Source organism: Triturus cristatus, chromosome 4_1 (assembly GCF_964204655.1).
Source record: "Triturus cristatus chromosome 4_1, aTriCri1.1, whole genome shotgun sequence".
Taxonomy (NCBI): Eukaryota; Metazoa; Chordata; class Amphibia; order Caudata; family Salamandridae; genus Triturus; species Triturus cristatus.
In genome coordinates, this window is record NC_140585.1 from 918,397,753 (window position 1) to 918,415,367 (window position 17,615).

Genomic DNA, 17,615 nt, shown 5'->3' on the forward strand with positions numbered 1-17,615 from the left:
GCTGCGCCCTTGTGGAGGTTTTTGTAAGGATGGATGTGATTCTGCTGTGCTCTTGTGGCGGTTGAGACATCCGGTCAGTGGTACCTGATAGCGTTATGTTGTAGGGGGGGTGTGGTTGAGTAAGGAGCCATGAGATGCTCTCTGTGTTATGTACACTTCACATGTGACGTGGGGTCATGCCTATTTACGGTACATCATGTGGAGTTTAACAAGGCCTTGCGGTTGCCTCCTGATAGGACGCCGCCTTACTATGCTAGCACATTCTAAGGGGGTGGATGTTGCGTGTTCTTGAAGGGTGCTGAGTTGCACCTTGAGGCATGGGTGATTACACAGTTTAGTGGTGTTCTGTGGGCCGACTATACTACAGCTGGAAAATAATTCCTTTATCGGAAATAGTATTTCACAGCTTTTTGGGGCTTCTGTTTTCTGTGAGCGAACTGGGAATTTAGTTTCACTGGGTGTTTTTCCTTCTAGTGTTGTGAAATGGCTATTTTGGTAATTGGCTGCATAATGTGTTTTCTTTTTCTTGAGTTGTAGAACTGGTCTATTTGTCTTGTGTATAAATTGTGTTTTCGTATGGCATCCTCCTGTTAAGAGGAATGTGGTTGTGGGCTTTTGTTTGTCACAAAATTTGAATCCCGGCAGGGCCACTCAGCCTTTCATCCTCCATGGTGAGTAATTGAGACCCTTTGACCTGGTAAATATTAACACCTGTTGTGTACAGATCGTAGAAAGGGGCAGAAGGGTGGTATGGAGCTGTAAACATAACTTTATTAATAATAAAACAGCATGACTTGCAATATATGCGTTGACCCACGAAGAGTACTGTGCCCTCTACCTTCTTATCATATGAAGTAAATATGCTCCTTAAAGAACGTCTCATGCTTCTAAGCGCTGTAACTAACAAGTATTATTCCAGTTATCAATGGTACTTGGTGGCATCTTTGCTGAGAGTGGATAAGGACATCAGGAGTCACTTGAGGCTTGGCCCTTCTTTATTGATGGCCCCTCTCCACATTTCACAGTGGAAATAAATAGCATAATACACTCGGCGCATCTGCATCAATGCTACATATATAATGCTGCAGTTTGGCCACGTTGTTAATATAGGTTCGGACTAGAGACTGTCGTGCATGTGACTGTCACTCAGTGCCTCAGGGAAGGGACTGCCATGAGTGATCATCACTCGATGCCTCAGGGACTACCATGAATGACCATCACTTGATGTCTCAGGTGAGGAACTGCCATGAGTGACCATCACTTGATGCCTCAGGCGAGGGACTGCCATGAATGACCATCACTTGATGTCTCAGGTGAGGGACTGCCATGAGTGACCATCACTTGATGCCTCAGGCAAAGGACTGCCACGAATGACCATCACTTGATGTCTCAAGTGAGGGACTGCCATGAGTGCCCATCACTTGATGCCTCAGGCAAGGGACCGCCATGAATGACCATCACTTGATGTCTCAGGGAATGCCCTAGGTGACCATTACTTGGTACCTCGGGGGAGAGACTGCCATGAGCCGGGTCTGGTGGCGCAGTGGACAAATGCATCCACTGTAGGGGCCTGTGTTCGACCTCATGGTCACAGGTTCTAATCCTGGCGGGTCCACTCAGCCTTTCATCCATCTGAGGTCGATAAAATGAGTACCATTGAGTTGGGTAACAATATACAACTATTATTCAGCGCCTTGAGACTTTCGGGCGATACGTGCGCTATACAAAAGTACATGTTATGTTATGTTATGTTGAGTGACCATCACATGAATGACCATCACTTGATGCTTGAAGTGAGGGACTGCCATGAGTGACCAGCAGATGAGTAACCATCACTTGATGGATCAGGTGAGAGACTGCCACGTGTGACCAACACTGGAAGGCTCGGATGAGGGACTGCCATGAGTGACCATCTCTTGATGCCTTAGGCAAGGGACTGCCATGTATGACCATCACTGAATATATAGGTGAGGGACTGTATGTGCATGACCAGCACTGGATGGTTCGGGTGAGGGACTGTATGTGCGTGACCATCAGTGGACAGTTCGGGTGAGGGACTGTATGCGTGACCATCAGTAGATGGTTCGGGCAAGGGACTGTATGTGTGTCCATCAGTAGCTGGTTCGGGCAAGGGACTGTATGTGTGTGACCATCAGTGGATGGTTCGGGCGAGGGACTGTATGTGCGTGACCAGTGGATGGTTCGAGCTAGGGACTTATGTGCGTGACCAGCACTAGAGGGCTGAATTGAGGGCACTTTCATAAACGTAAACACTTGGTGGCCCATTGGTTTCATGTACTGGTTTCATGCCACCCTCGTCCAGGTCATTGGATCACAGCTCGGCGAGGTGAGCCAGTTGGTTTCTGTGGCTAACTTACTGCCCGGCTGGCAGGTGGCCATCCAGCAGCGAGGACCCCCGCAGAGTTGATAATGCTCCTAGAGTAAGTGGGTGGAGTCAGTGAAGGAAGTGGGTGGAGTCAGTGAAGGAAGTGAGTGGAGCCAGGGAAAGTGGATGTGGCCTCCTACAAACATTTGAGCACCTGGACTTCATATTTTACAAATTAAGCACTGTATGGCTGGGCTTACTTGTATACTATTGCGCGACCTCCTCTGATGTGTCTGCAAGACTTACCTATTGTCCTGAAGTTTTGTCCTGAATTTTGACTTCCTGTCCTGAATTTGTGTCCTGAATTTTGACCCTTTGTCCTGAATTTTTACACTCACCATCCTGAATTTGCACCAATGCCAGTTGGTCACCCTAGGGCTGGGCACGGAGTTGGTGTTTTACTTGCCGGGCGGCTCACCGTCACACGTCCGGTGTATACTCGCAAATGGGGCACGAGGAGGCAGAACTTGTTAGTACTGGCGATGACCTTCATTTTGTGCTTGACCCAGCAGTAGACTCTACTAGCATGTGCAAGTCAAATGCCCGGACGGTACTCCACCAAACTGTCGACTCTTACAGTCTTGTAGATGCTTGGAGTGCAAGACACCCTACAGTTAGGGACTATACATTTTACTTCACTTACACCTTCCTAGTACACTTACTTTGCGCTCTCCTTGGCGCTTTCCGAGTGAAGTTCTTCATGACGAGGTCTTCCGCTCTGACCTTCACAATGACATAACGGAATACTTTGCTCTAAATACAGGCACAATATCGTCTCAGCCTGCCCTTTGTGAAGCGTTGAAGGCCTATATACACAGTATCACGCTTTCTACACACTCTGGTGTGCTCTGCAACATCCGAGCTAATATGGAATGAGGCGGCACTGCGCGACACCGAGCAGCCAAACTCTCAATCTCGCGCGCATCCCCAAATGGGCGCCCACCCTGCCTTACTGACCACATTTCCAGACCTAGCAAAGAGAGAGGTAAGATATATGGGGAGATAGGCCACAGCCTGCAGATGTATGGGGTTGATTAATTACACTTCCTCACGAGAAACATGAATTATCGAGACTACTCGACCTGCACTCACAGGGTATGAACGGGCTGGGAGGCTGCTGGCGTGATTAGTCCGGGAGGAAGACCGAAGCCTGCCAATTGTGCAGATAAAGACAGAGGAGAGGATGTGGTATACACTCAATACAAGATCCGTTTTTACCAGACTCTCTATGACGATCATTCGGTGGCCACAGATGAAGATACCGACAGGTTTCTGAGCTGATGTGCAAGTCAGGGGAGGACAGAGAGGTATTGGAAGGACTGGTCAACGAAGGTGAGATTAGAGAGGCCATATGGGACTTAGCAACATGAAAATCACCAGGGACAGATGTTCTCCTGGCAGAGTTTTACAGCACATGGCCTCCAGGTTGGGCGAGATTAACACAGCTGCAAAGGCCTGCGGTGCCTGCCTGCTTCGTCCAGAGAGCACCTAATCATCTCCATCCCCAAGTCCAGGGGGGACACCTCAGAGGTAGCATCCTTCAGGTCTGTCAATGCTGAATTTGATGAAAACATTCTTAGCAGGGTGCTAGCCAATCGATTATAGCCACACCTTAGCACACTGATCCATGGCGATCAAAATGGCCTCATACCGCTTCGTAATACCTCCCTTAATATCAGGCGGATATACATACTGAGACTTCGATCATCAAGGAGCACCTCAAAGATCTTTTAATGTACATAGGTATCCAAAAGGCATTCGATACGCTGCGATGGAGATACCTCAGAGCAGTGATGCAACGCATGAACACAGGCACAGGTTTGGATAGTTAGGTAACATTACTGTACGCAGGCGCAAGTCAGAACAGGCCACTGCGTCCGAGGCATTTCCAATCTGCAGAGGAACTTGGCAGGGGGCCCCACTCTCCCCGATGTGATTTGCTTGCATGATGCAGCAGTTTGCCAGCATATTACGGGTGGAAAGAAGAGGGAGAGGAATTACTCTTCAGGTTCTCTCTGTACACAGATGATATGCTGCTGTACCTGGGCAATGCAGATACGGGAGTCAAATGGAGTGTCAACATTCTGGAAAAGTTCAGGGAAGTATCGGGTTTAAGCACTAACTTGGAAAAAGCGTGTGCATTCCGGCTGGCACAAGCCCAGGAGCAGGCTTCTGACATTTTATTGGGTTGGGATCACATGGGTATCCATCGTTCTTAAATTCCTAGAAGTCAAAATCTACCACACAGACAGAAATATTGAGAAGGTCAACCTGGGAAGCGCACGGAGACTGCCGAAGGGGACCATCGCCTTCCGGCGAACCCGGAAGCTGCCCATCATGGCCAGGATAGCCCTATCTAAGACAATCGTTTTGCTGCAGGTGTTCAACTCTTCTGTCAATCTTCTCGTGTGGGTGGGCAAACCCTGGTTCAGATCCCTCAATGTTGTCCTCAGGGAACTTACCTGGGATGGAGGACAACAGAAGGTCATTAACGATCCCAAGAAGACTGAGAACAAAAGGGGGCCCTGGATTATAAGAATTACTGTCTGGTGGCGCAACTACAATGGCTCGCAAAGTGGTTGGCAGGTCTTCACAGAGAACAGCTGGAGGCCGTTGGGTCACCAAGATACAATGTTACCCTGATAGTATTAATGATGGGGGCTCGATTACCCCCAACTGAAGCAGACAGGTGGCTGCAGTGCTCCTCTGCTGGAAAGCAGTGGCCAAAAAGATGGCAGGAAGTCAACTAAATGCGCCAACCCTCGCGCTGTTAGGTTTGTCCACAGTACAAGGGTGGGGGGGATCTTTACACAGAGACAGATACAGGACTGGAGTGCAAATGAACTGGAAACGATCTGGGACTGCTATGCTGAGGGTGTGTTTCTGGTCCTGCTGAGGGAAAAAAGTTTACTCAATGCCCAATTCCTGACGTTTGGGGTGCTGGGCCGTGCGATCAGACTATTATGGGCGCGGTCTCCACGAAGCCACCCACAAATGGGTTCCTGCAGGTACTATTGACGTGAGGCAGAGGTAGGAGGCTGATCTCATGGTTATACTCAACACTACTGGGGGTGACAGCAAAGGGGACGGCAGTCACTTTGTAATAAATGGGAAGAGGCTGAGTGATAGTTTCAGGACACAGAATGGCGGGAGTAATGTAACATGTCCACCAGGTGCCCAGAAATACGCAATTCCGACATACACAATTTAACTATCTATACAGAAGGTACCTCACACCGCATAAAGGTACAGCACAGACTGCTCACAAGAGCTGCTCTACGTGTGAACTGATGGATGTCAGGTGCCCGTACATGGAATGGAGTTGTCCAGCATTAGCACCATACTGGCAGAAGATTAAAGGTGCTATGCAACGAACCCTAAACAGAAAGGGGCTCTTTTATTACAAATATGCCTGCTGGGTTTGTTTAAGCTCGGGCCTCAAAAACAAGTAGGCAGCAGATTATTAGATTTGGGTCTGTTTGTGACTCATAGGGACATAGCTATGCACTGGTAGTCCCACGAAGGGCCCCTCATAGCAGGTGAATGAAGGAAGTGGTGAAGTGGGCTGCTGCAGAAGAGGTAATGCTACAACAGGAGGATCGTATCTGTAAATGGAAAGAAAACTTGCGGGCCTCTGGAGGGATGTACTCGAGGCTTTCCTCAAGCTACTTAGGGCGTGCTGCATGCCCATCACACGTATGGGGTCGGTGGACACCACACAAACCTGGCCAGTTTTGAGGAAGAGACGAAAGAGACAGGGACGTTCATCCATGGGAAGGGAATGGTTAGCAATGAGGGTAATGCAGAATGCAGCGATAGGACCGATACCCAAGGCATGGAGTTAATGCCCCACGGTTTTACGGTTTTTGTCTTAAAATTTAAAGAGTTTATGATCTGTGGGTTGGTGACTAATCTGCCACTACGTATGCACAAGAAATGTATAATAATACATGCTCCATTGTTAGGCTGTGATGGGTACAAAGTATCTCGCACAGCTAAAAATTCAATAAAAACATTTTTATTTTATTTTTAAATCAATGGTTAACTCTGAATGGCTTTTATTAAACTAATTTGTGTTTTTTCACTTGAACATGGCTGGGTAATCCAGTGCCCTCGGACCTCAGAAGCGCTTTCATCATAACTCCCTTTGCAGATTTCCAGTCTCTTTTTATACCTTATATTTGTGTAGATTTAATCAACTGTACATGGTAAGTACATTTGTGTTGCCATATACACTGTAAGACTAGTCTGCAGCATCCTCGGCCATGTCCGAGGCTGCTACATGCCCATTAGTCTCTAACATGGCAGTTCCATGTAGGAGTCTTACCCAGATTATGGGACTGCTCCATGGAAATACCAAGCCAGAGTCTGCTCCATCCACAGAGGGCTGTACCATCCAGGCACAAATCCAGAATACATAAGGTGTCAAAGGAGGTAAAAATTGGGGAGCTGTACCTGAGCCTGGCCATTCCTCTTAGGCTGCATAAGGATGGGCTGGATGGCTGGGAGACTGGACAGGTTGATGGTGAGTACACAGAGTTTAGGTATACTTGGAAAGACTTAATCACTTTGAAGCCGCCTAAGTTGCCCTGCCATTATAGGAATGATCCGGATTCGCTGCAGACTTCTTCGGGCTGCCACTGCTTCCGGTCTTCCACTTGGGTGTCGGCTCCTGTTGATGTTGCTACACCGCTTGGCCTGAGCACTTAACCAAAAACTAGTTTCAGGAGTGATAGGGGGTTTCTTACAAATGCGAGATCTCTGGTCAAGGTCAATCTCGCCTTTAAAGATTTTGTAACGGCAAGAAAACCCACCTGGGTTTTCATTACAGAAACCTGGGCCAAGGATTCCTCTGGACCTGATCTGGTTGAGGCGGTACCAGAAGGTTATACGCTGGTGAGGATGGACAGAGTGGGGCGTATGGGGGGAGGGCTGGGTATCCTTTATAGAGACTGCTTTTCCTGTCATGTCACCCCACTGTCTGAACCGCAAGACTACTTTCAGGCCCTTCAGTTTTCCATTAATGGATCATATGTTGTAACATTTACAGGTCTTCTCATTTATAGACCACCGGGGACCAGAACAGATTTTGGCCATCATATGCTTAACATCTTAGAGGCACACTTTGGCCGTGAGCATTTTACTGTTCTGGGGGACCTGAATTTCCATTTGGAAAATATGGAATCAACTGATACACTATCTTTATTGGATATCTTTTCTGGCTGCGGGCTGAAACAGCTAGTCAAGGGTCCCTCTCATCAGGCGGGCCATACGTTAGATGGGGTCTTCTCCAATGACAGTCGACTGACCACTGAGGCTCCCATTCCTCTATCTTGGTCGGACCACTCAGCGATCCCCATAGAATTAATGATCGCCAATGCTAGCAGTAAGGGGAACGAGCCAAGTAAAATGGAATTGAGACGCAACCTCAAAAACATAACTAATACCGTGCTCGCCCCCATTCTATCCAACCTGGCGATCTCCCCTGAGGAGAACGTTGGATCTGCAGTAATGAAGATGGACAGTGTCATTCGGACAGCGATTGACGAACTGGCTCCAGCCTCATTGCGCTATTCCGCGAGAAAAAGTCCTTCGGCCCCGTGGTTTTCGGAACCATTAAGACTTCTTAGGCAGGGTGTACGGAGACAGGAACGTCTTTGGAGGACTAGTTGGGATTGGCGGGAGAGGGATAAACATAAAACTCTTTTAATGAGCTATAAGAAGGAGGTGATAAGAACCAAACAAGAGTATTTTACTTCTCTTACCTCCTCTCTCTCTTCGCCGAAAGAGTTATTTAAGATCGTAGATACACTCACTTCATTGAAGGTGCCGGATCCTGTTAGTTCACAGCAATGATGTTGCCCAATTTTTTCAATCTAAAATTGTGGATATATATTCGGCTTTAGAGATTCAGAGGTCAGCACTATCTACCTCTATTTGTCTATCCGTCTCATCGCCAATACTTTCCGAGGGGGTTTCTTCAGGGCGTTTGTCCAGCTTTCCGCCCCTCTCGCTCCAGGAACTTGAAGTCCTCCTGAATAAGACTAGGTCGGGGTCCCCTTTGGACCCCTGTCCTCTGAAACTCCTTAAACAATGTAAGGAGACTCTTTTACCTCCGTTACTAGACATCATGCATAAGGCAATGGAGGATGGGACTTTCCCTTTACAATGGAAAAGAGCGGTGGTTAAACCGCTGTAAAAAAAAACCACATTAGATCCGAGGGTTCTTAAAAACTTCCGCCCCATTTCGCTGCTCCCAGCCCCGGCAAAGATGCTGGAAACCCATCTCAACCAGCATCTGGCAGTCTTTCTGGAAACCTCTGGCCTTTTGGATCATTCGCAGCATGGTTTTCGGAGAGAGCATAGTACGGAGTCGGCCCTCACCATCGTGCTTGACAACATACGCACTAGGGTAGACAAGGGCCAGACCACTCTCCTTATTCTGTTAGATCTTACCGCTGCGTTTGATACCCTGTCTCCCTCAGTATTAACATCTAGGCTGAGGGAGATAGGGGTGGAGGGGCCCGCACTTAGTTTGCTGGCCTCCTTTCTCGGTCAGAGGGAACAGAGAGTTAAGCTGGGGGAGTTTCTATCTCCATCCCTCCCTGTGCATTGTGGTGTCCCCCAGGGTTCGGCATTAAGTCCGACCCTTTTTAACATCTATGTGACCCCTCTTGCCAGGCTTATTAGATCTTTTGGGATGGAGGTAGTCTCCTATGCCGACGATACGCAGATACTGATGTCTCTCGCCCAACCTGTCACCTACGCTGCCTCCAATTTTAGACACTGTATGGAGGCAGTTGCTCAATGGATGGTTTGCAATTCATTGAAGCTTAATGGCGAAAAGACAGAAATTCTGATGTTCGGAGGAAAGGAAGATATCTGGTCGGCGGAATGGTGGCCCTCCTCGCTGGGCGTGTGTCCCTCCCCCACTACCCATGCCAGGAACTTAGGAGTCATGATTGACCCTACGTTGGGGATGGACCAGCAAGTAAAGAGGACTATCTCCACCTGCTGGGGCTTACTGAACATCTTGCGGAAGATTAAACACTACTTGTCCCTTCAAGCCAGAAAGCAAATTGTAGTCGCATTAATAGGCTCAAGACTTGATTATTGTAATGCCCTATATTTAGGCATCAATAAGGGTCTGTTGATGCGACTCCAAATGGTGCAGAATGCCGCCGCCAAGTTCGTATTGGATTTACCTAAGCGGGCTTCTGCTTCGGCGGCACGAAAGACACTGCATTGGCTTCCAATAGAGGCTAGAATTTCTTTTAAGTCCCTTTGTTTGATCTATGGGGCTCTGGCTACTACCAGATCTGGAGGCTTAAGGGATCTCTTGGTCCCATATACCCCCTCCAGAAATCTACGTTCCGCCAATAAATTCTTGTTATCAGTCCCCCGTGCTCGTAGAGCTAAGTGGGGTGGTAGAGCATTTTCAACCCTGGCTCCTAAATTATGGAATACTCTGCCGGCTGAGATAAAATCCCTTCCCTCAAAGCAATTTTTTAGGAGGGCCCTTAAGACATGGCTATTTGCCAAAGCCTATCCTTAGCTCTGGATCTGCCTTTTTATGATTTTCTTTGTTAGGCGCCTTGATGCCTTCGGGCTGAGTTGCGCGTTTTTTAAATTTCCTTTCATTCATTCATTCATTCATAATGGGGCTGCCAAGCAGGAGCCTAAGTTTTTAACCAGGGACTTATATGATGGAATGTCTTTGTTGGCATCATCTGTAAGAAGGTGTACAAGGGCGGGACAAGCCTGATCTTGCACCACAACTTGAAAGCCTTACAATTGAGAAGCCATTGCACAGTGTGCCCATCTCTACACATTTCTTACACAGGGGCGCCATACCTAACCCCTCCTCATTCTTACTAGTAGCACACACATCCCCAGGAAAATGACATTACATTTATGATAGTTCTTAGGGTCAAACTGCAGACACACAGTCAAAGAATATTCGCCATTGCCAACGTTTCATTGTGGTCACCAACAAGAAAATCAGATTGAGCTATCGGCTAGTCTTGGTATGAATAGTCTGACCATCTATTAGTCTATAGCTTTTCACTGGGATTGGTGCTATTTTTCCCAGGCAAAATGGATTCTGCACTTCTCTAAATGGCTAGTTGGGATACTAAATCACATAACCTTTCTTTCTACAAACAGATGTGTGGAGTGACACTAGATGGAAATCACAATAGCAAAAAACTCTACAGCAGGGAGCAAAGCAAGATGACTGAGAAGTGGGAAAGACAAAACATAGGTTTCCCTTCAGATATGAGGACGGGTCAATTTTTAATACAAAATCTGAAATGTATAATAATGATGTTTCACTGTGAATAACAACTTGACATACATCTCTGCTCAGAAATATTGTAGATGAACCGATGCCCCAGAACGGCTCATTTCAATCATATCAGGGATGAAAACGAATGAACAGATTTTTTTATTAGCCTCACAAAGCAACTGTAATAATGTTGAAGATAAAGGATAAAGGAGAGCTGTGGGTACCATGATACAAAAGCACCATATTGGAGAAAGGGTGTGATATAGACTAAAGTACAAATCCAGAGAGAAACTCACCTTTTGGAAGTATCCTCTCTTTACTGAGCTGTCCTTGACTTGCCGGAAATACACATAGCCGAAAAAATGTGCTGTCTCCCTCTGTGAAATAGAAAAAAAAAAACATCAAAACCATAAAAGTTTTACATTGTCACTTGAGATTATTCTTGTAAGATTACATTGAAAAGTGCAAAAAAAATCCAATACAAAAATATACCAGATTATAGGATATTGTAATTGGTAGTTTACAATATGATTTAATTATACCTCCAAACTAGAGTCTTTCGCAAAGTCCACTATTGTGACAATTGAAATAAAGATACTACCTTGTGAATCAGACATCTATCTACATCTCCACCTGTCCCTAACAATTGATTCCCTGTAAGTCTGCATTAGGTAACAGGTAACAGCTTACCACAGTGTCACAAACATACACTGTAGAGCTACCACCCCCCTGCCATAATACAATATTGACATTGCTGCCTTTGCACAAAAGTGGAAGCTACCCTGAAGGGCACAAAGTCAACAGTGTGATATGAGACGTTGCCCATCAAGCCAAATAGTTATGCATCTCAGGCAAATAATCATTTTGGAACTGACTATATAACCTCCTTCACTCTTAAAAGGGAACTAACACAGACCGTGAATATGGAGGTGAAGGTCCACTGTGGGTTACCTTAAAGAACAACTGCCTTGTCAGCTGTGAGAAGCCTGCACTGCAAATTTCAATTTTGTTTCTTTGATATTATATTTATACTTATTTAGCAGGGATATTGTGTGGACACTCAGCCAGAGTGTACTGTGCACTGCAGAGACTACTACTTGTAACAAAAACAGGCGGTGACACAAGATCATTATCCAAAAGTACACGGATGGAATAATACATACAATTTGTCCCTCGGAGGCCATCCTTTGTATGATTGTTTTCAGTAATTAGCCAAGGCCATAAAGGGTGATCCGGCTAACCCCCTCAAGATATACACAAAAGTACACTGAAGGCAGTAATTTAGGATGTAATCAATTTCAGAGAGGTTACTGAACACAGTCAACTGCATAATTACGTTCTGTCATAATTAGTAGAAGTAAATTCCTTATTTTGGAAACACATGCCATAAACGTTTGACAGGCGATACATTAAAACAGAAATTAAAAAAAACATTTAATTCTTGGGAGGCAATTAATAAGATTCCATTTTAAAAACAAACATCATTACAAATATGTATGTATTCTAGATATTAACATTATTCATACTGGGAGAGAGTTAAGTGATCTCCAATTTTATTAATAAAATATAGCATCTAAAAAGTGCAAGTGGAAAGTGCTGGAGGAGGAAATAGGGGCCAAAGAGTGAAACCAAGTGCTACTCATTGTGAAGGTATCATGGAATAAAGTGCTACGGCTCTAAGTCTGGTCAATACAGCATTCCCGCCTTACATCCCATATCCTGCCTAGGAATTTTGCAACAGTGCAGATATATAAGGGACTGGAGTCAGATCTCCATATTCGGAGGGCCACCTCGTGTTGGCGAGTACCCAGCTGCCTGCATAAAGGCTTGATCCACAAGGATCGAAAGTGGGTATAAGCTCCACAGGCGAATAAAACGTGTACCACAGTTTCATTAGTGGTTTTACAGCTGGGACATAGCAGAGATGTATATGATGGTGTGGAACACATGACTGTGAATGTTTTGAGGGGCAATGAACCCACCCTAAATTGAATGTAGAGTTTCTTATCCATAGGATCTGTGATGCTATTCAGATCACATGTCATCATTATCTTTCTTTGGGGTCTCAAGCAACTGGGTTATTAGATATGAACTTCTAGCTCATTTTTGATGCTAATGGAGGAACACGCAAAGCTTCTTTTCTTTGCATACACATAGTTTTTCATTCTCAAAAAGAAAAATACACAGTTGTAAACATTTATCATTCTTAAACCGAAAGAATTTCTGGAAGGCACAATCCAAGACGGCGCTCCAACCCTCACACACCAGTAACTGATGTAGTTAATCCTGCAATTTCAGTTGACATTCACGGTCCACAGTAATTCCTTCTTAAAGTTCCACTGGTTTTCAAAAGTCCATATCACAACATTATTCAATTGTTCTTTTCATTTACTTAGTTTATTTATTCATCACTTTGTTTCATACAAACAGTGTGTTTCCATCTCGAGTCTGCTACATTTTACAAGTTCATCTGTTAATCAGTTTAGCAATACAATCATCACATGCACATCTACAGTCAACACGTGTTTCACGGAAACAGACTACTTCAAGGCTACCCTTAATAAAGAATAGACAAATGTCAATAATACCAAAAGAAAGAAGCTTATGATCAATCAATATTTATAATTTACATAAAAATAATAAATAGATTAAAAATAATTAAATCTTAAATCAATCTAAAAATGTGGCTTGTAAGGTATATGGTGAACGATTTTAAACCTTTCATTGTTCACATTCCGATACCAAATGGAAAACCATTTCATCTTCTGTACTGTAAAATTCATGTATACATGCTGGGATCACAATTGAAATGAAGTGTGGGTGGTCCTCACACATTTGTATTATAAATTAGAAATCAGAGTTCAAATTAATCCCTCTTTATAATTTGTTAGACTGGTAAATTTCAAAACTTAACATATTAATACCATTAACAGGATGTGCATTTATGTATTTGTCTAATCACAATGATCACCAACACAGTTAAATATTATCCCCTTCTACTAAGACGGGTTGGAAATGTATCCACTTGCATAACACAAGGAGTTATTTTTACCTCACATTCATAATCCCTACATTTTTAATCTCTTTTTCAACACACATTTCTAGAAACAAAATCTAAAATAGGAGATTAGGAGGAGGAGCCTAGCGCGCAACCAAGATGGCCGCGTAGGCTTACGGCTCTCGAGGGCCTCCGCAACCTCCCACGTCTATCCTGACTTAATCCTGGTTTATTTGACGGGCTTTTGCAGATAAACTTGCGCTGAGGTGCCACCCGTTTTCCAAATTCAGATCGGACGCCGGGAACCGGACTGGTTGCACTCCGAAGTTTGCGGCCTGCTCTTGCCTTGGTTCCGATCTCGAGCTGGTGAAGTGCCCGGGTACGAAGTGAACAACAGCGGCTGGCTGGACTTGACCTGTCACGGACCCCGCACTTTCACTTTCGTTTTCCAGCTTGTTTTCAGATATCGGCTGCGAGACTTTGGTGTTTCAGAGGGGCGCGGACAACGGAGTGTCTGGCCTGACTCTCGGACTATACATGGGCTTACTGTCGGCGACGGCTGTGTTCAATTGAATTAGCTACCTGGTCCCTTTTTCTTGGTGCGGGCGGGTGCCAACCTTGGTGGCCTCCGGAAGATGGCGGCGAGACTAGACGGAGACAAGTCGAAACCCAAGTCAACCCGGAGGGGTGCCTATACCCAGGTCAATAATATGGATCGATATGCGCAGGCAAAGGGATCCCCTAGTGGCCCGCATAAATCGCCTGAGAGGTCTAAAGAGGTCTCAGACCCATCGTCAGAATTGACTTTGCTGGACGTCATGGGTGCCATTGAGGAGATGAAGACCGCTGTGGGTCAGCAGTTTGATACCCTGGCTCATAAATTGGACACGGTCCTGATCGATGTGAATTTGGTCAGGGCAGACCTGTCCAAAACTAACGAGCGGGTCGACTCCTTGAGTCAAGCGGCGTCGAGCCTAACTGTGGACGTGGCCGCCCTGCAGACGGAGGTCCGTAGGTTGCGGCTAGCCAGTGACCTGACGGACCGTCGACTTGAGGACTCCGAAAGCAGGGCTAGACGGAACAATGTTCGCATCATTGGAGTGCCGGAAAGATCGGAGGAATCTGCTGCGGATCTATTTGTGGAGGACCTGGTGACCAATCGTCTTGCGCCCAAGGGACTGAGCAAGTTCTTTGCGGTGGAGCGGGCCCACAGGATTCCGGGTGGTGCGCCCAAGGTGGGTGCTCCCCCGCGGCCTATAATCGCCCGACTCTTTAACTTTCGGGATAGGGATGCTATCCTTCAGGCGTCGAGGGTGGCCGGGCCGCTGAAGTATGAGAACTCTGTCAGCTTTTACCCGGACTTCACGCAAGCGGTCCAAAAACAACGGCTGGAATTTTTGGGCGTCAAACGGCGATTGAGGGACATGGAGCTGAAATATGCGATGTTATTCCCGGCTAGGCTGCGGGTTGAGTTCCGGGGTCGCTCACACTTTTTCGACCGGCCGGAGGCGGTTGGAGACTGGTTGGATGCCCTGCCTCGGGGACAGGATCGAGACAGTCGGATGGCGGAAAGCGGACAGGATTTGGTGGAGCAGGACTAGAACTTGGTTCCTGGTGATGGACTGGACTGGTGACGTTTTGTACCTTGGCTCAACTAGACCCTAGTTTGGCACAATATGCCCTCCAAATGCCTGGGGGTTGTGGGGAGCTTATTGGGGTCCTTTCCTCCTTCTGGGGTTCTCTTTGTGGTATATGTTAGGGCGACAGGCACACTGCGAGTTGGGGGGGCTGTTTGGGCTCAAGCAGGGGTGCAGGGAGGGGGGAGTTGTGGTTTGGGGATTGTGGGGGAGGGGGGTTGTTGGGGATTGTTTGTTTGTTTCGCTAGGCAATGTGAAGTTCTCTGCTGACTTATCCGGTTTGTGCTTTCCGGGATGTGGGTATCATGCACGGGAGTGGGATGGGGGGGTAGGGGCTTGAGAATCCTTTCGTGGAATGTAAATGGACTGGGGGACAGAATCAAGCGCGGGGTGGTGTTGCAGTTTTTGAAACGGCTTTCGCCCGACATTGTTTTCCTGCAGGAGACACATTTGATTGGGAACTCCTTCCATGCCCTAAATAGGAGGGGTTATCGCCTTGCCGCTCACTCTGGTTTCACTTCTGGCTCTAGGGGAGTGGGCATTTTGGTTAGGGCCTCTCTCCCATTGGAGGTGGATGAAGTGCTTCACGATGATAGGGGGCGCTATGTGGCACTGGTGGGGAGATGGGAGGGTAGGACTGTTTCGCTCGTTGCGGTGTATGTGCCTCCGGGGTTACAGACGGCTACATTTGCTGATTTGGGGCGGTTGGTCCTGGGACTCCCTGGGGGGGTTCTGGTGTTGGGGGGTGACTTTAATGCTGTTGTCTCCGGGTTGGAGGACCGTTACCCCCCCAGGGATCTCCCTAGGGCTCAGGCCTGGTTGGGTGGCTTTTTGGACACTTTGGGACTTGTAGATTGCTGGAGATTGATGCACCCGGGACAGGCGCAATATACCTTTCACTCGGGGGCCCATGGGAGTCTCGAGACTTGATTACATGCTTATGCCGGCGATCCAAGCTGGTATGATTGGGGAGGTGCGTCATTTAGCCCGGGGTATTTCTGACCATTCCCCTATATGGTTGCAATTGAAGGTTGTCCCTGGGGCAGAGGGGAGAGTAGCACCCATTAGCCAATGGTATATACGTAACCCTAAGATCCGCGCAGAACTGGTCAAGTCCGCTGATCACTACTTCGATGATAATGTGGGGTCGGTGTCGTCGGCCGTCTCCCTATGGGAGGCTTATAAAGTGGTGATCAGGGGGCAGGCCTTGTCCCTTATCTCCCATGTTAAGAGGTGCGAGAGAGCAGAGGTGGTTCGCTTGGAAACTGAAATAGCTGAAATGGAGGAGGACTTGGAGCGGGGAGTTACTGATGAGAAATTGCACGTTTTCAGCCTCAAACAATCAGATTGTAGAGCGCTAGTCACGGAAGCCGCTAAAGGGATGAGTAGAGAGCAGCAAGGACGACTGTATGATGTGGGGGATAAGGCCGGAAAGTTGATTGCTTGGTTGGATAAGAAGGAAAGAGCGAGCAGGGTGGTGCCCGTTGTGGAGAGAATGGATGGAGTGCGTGTGACTGACCCGGTGGAGATCGTTGACTGCTTCGCGGATTATTTCCGCGGGGTATACTCTCCGGTTTCTGTGCGTTCGGAGGAGGATTCTCATCTGTTGCTTAGAGACATTGCATTGCCAACCCTATCGGAGGCTGATGCAGTATTCATGGAGGCGAAGTTGTCGTCAGATGAGATCGCTCTGGCCACTCGCTCGATCGCATCGGGTAAGGCTGTGGGTCCTAATGGTCTTCCCATCGAACTATATAAGTTGCGTCCCGATAAGATAGCGCCGTATCTTCGGGACATGTTTTTCGCGGCACGTGAGGCAGGCTTCCTCCCCCCTGACCAACGCCTCGCCAACATAGTTGTGATACACAAAGAGGGGAAGCCTCGAGATCGCTGCGCCTCCTATAGGCCCATTTCGCTGTTGAACGCAGAACCCAAAATTCTGGCTAAGGTATTGGCTAATCGACTGGTTCGGGTCGTGGGCGACTTGATTCATCAGGATCAGTCCGGTTTCATACCCCATCGGAATACCGCTCTGAATTTGAGGCGGTTGCACGGTGTGCTTGCTAGAGCAGAGTTTATACGTTAGCCGGCCATCTTGGCATCTTTAGATGCTACTATGGCGTTCGACACTTTGGAGTGGCCGTATATTTGGGCCGTGTTGGCGAAATTTGGGTTCGGCCCAGAGTTTATTGGTTGGGTAAAATTACTATATGCTGACCCACTGGCTCAGGTGGTGGTGAATGGTAGGGTGTCGGCTCCCTTCGCAATGGGGAGAGGTACGCGGCAGGGATGTCCGTTGTCACCCCT

The 17,615-nt window shown here is 47.2% G+C and overlaps 1 protein-coding gene across 2 annotated transcripts in view; it reads right to left on the reverse strand.

The window, feature by feature from the left end:
* DENND6B (DENN domain containing 6B) overlaps positions 1–17,615 on the reverse strand; it is a 269,659-nt gene that overhangs the window by 175,800 nt on the left and 76,244 nt on the right. For both annotated transcript variants that reach the window (XM_085653729.1, XM_085653730.1), the window contains exon 5: positions 10,970–11,050. In XM_085653729.1, the coding sequence (XP_085509855.1) occupies positions 10,970–11,050 (81 nt within the window). The remainder of the gene's footprint in view (positions 1–10,969; positions 11,051–17,615) is intronic.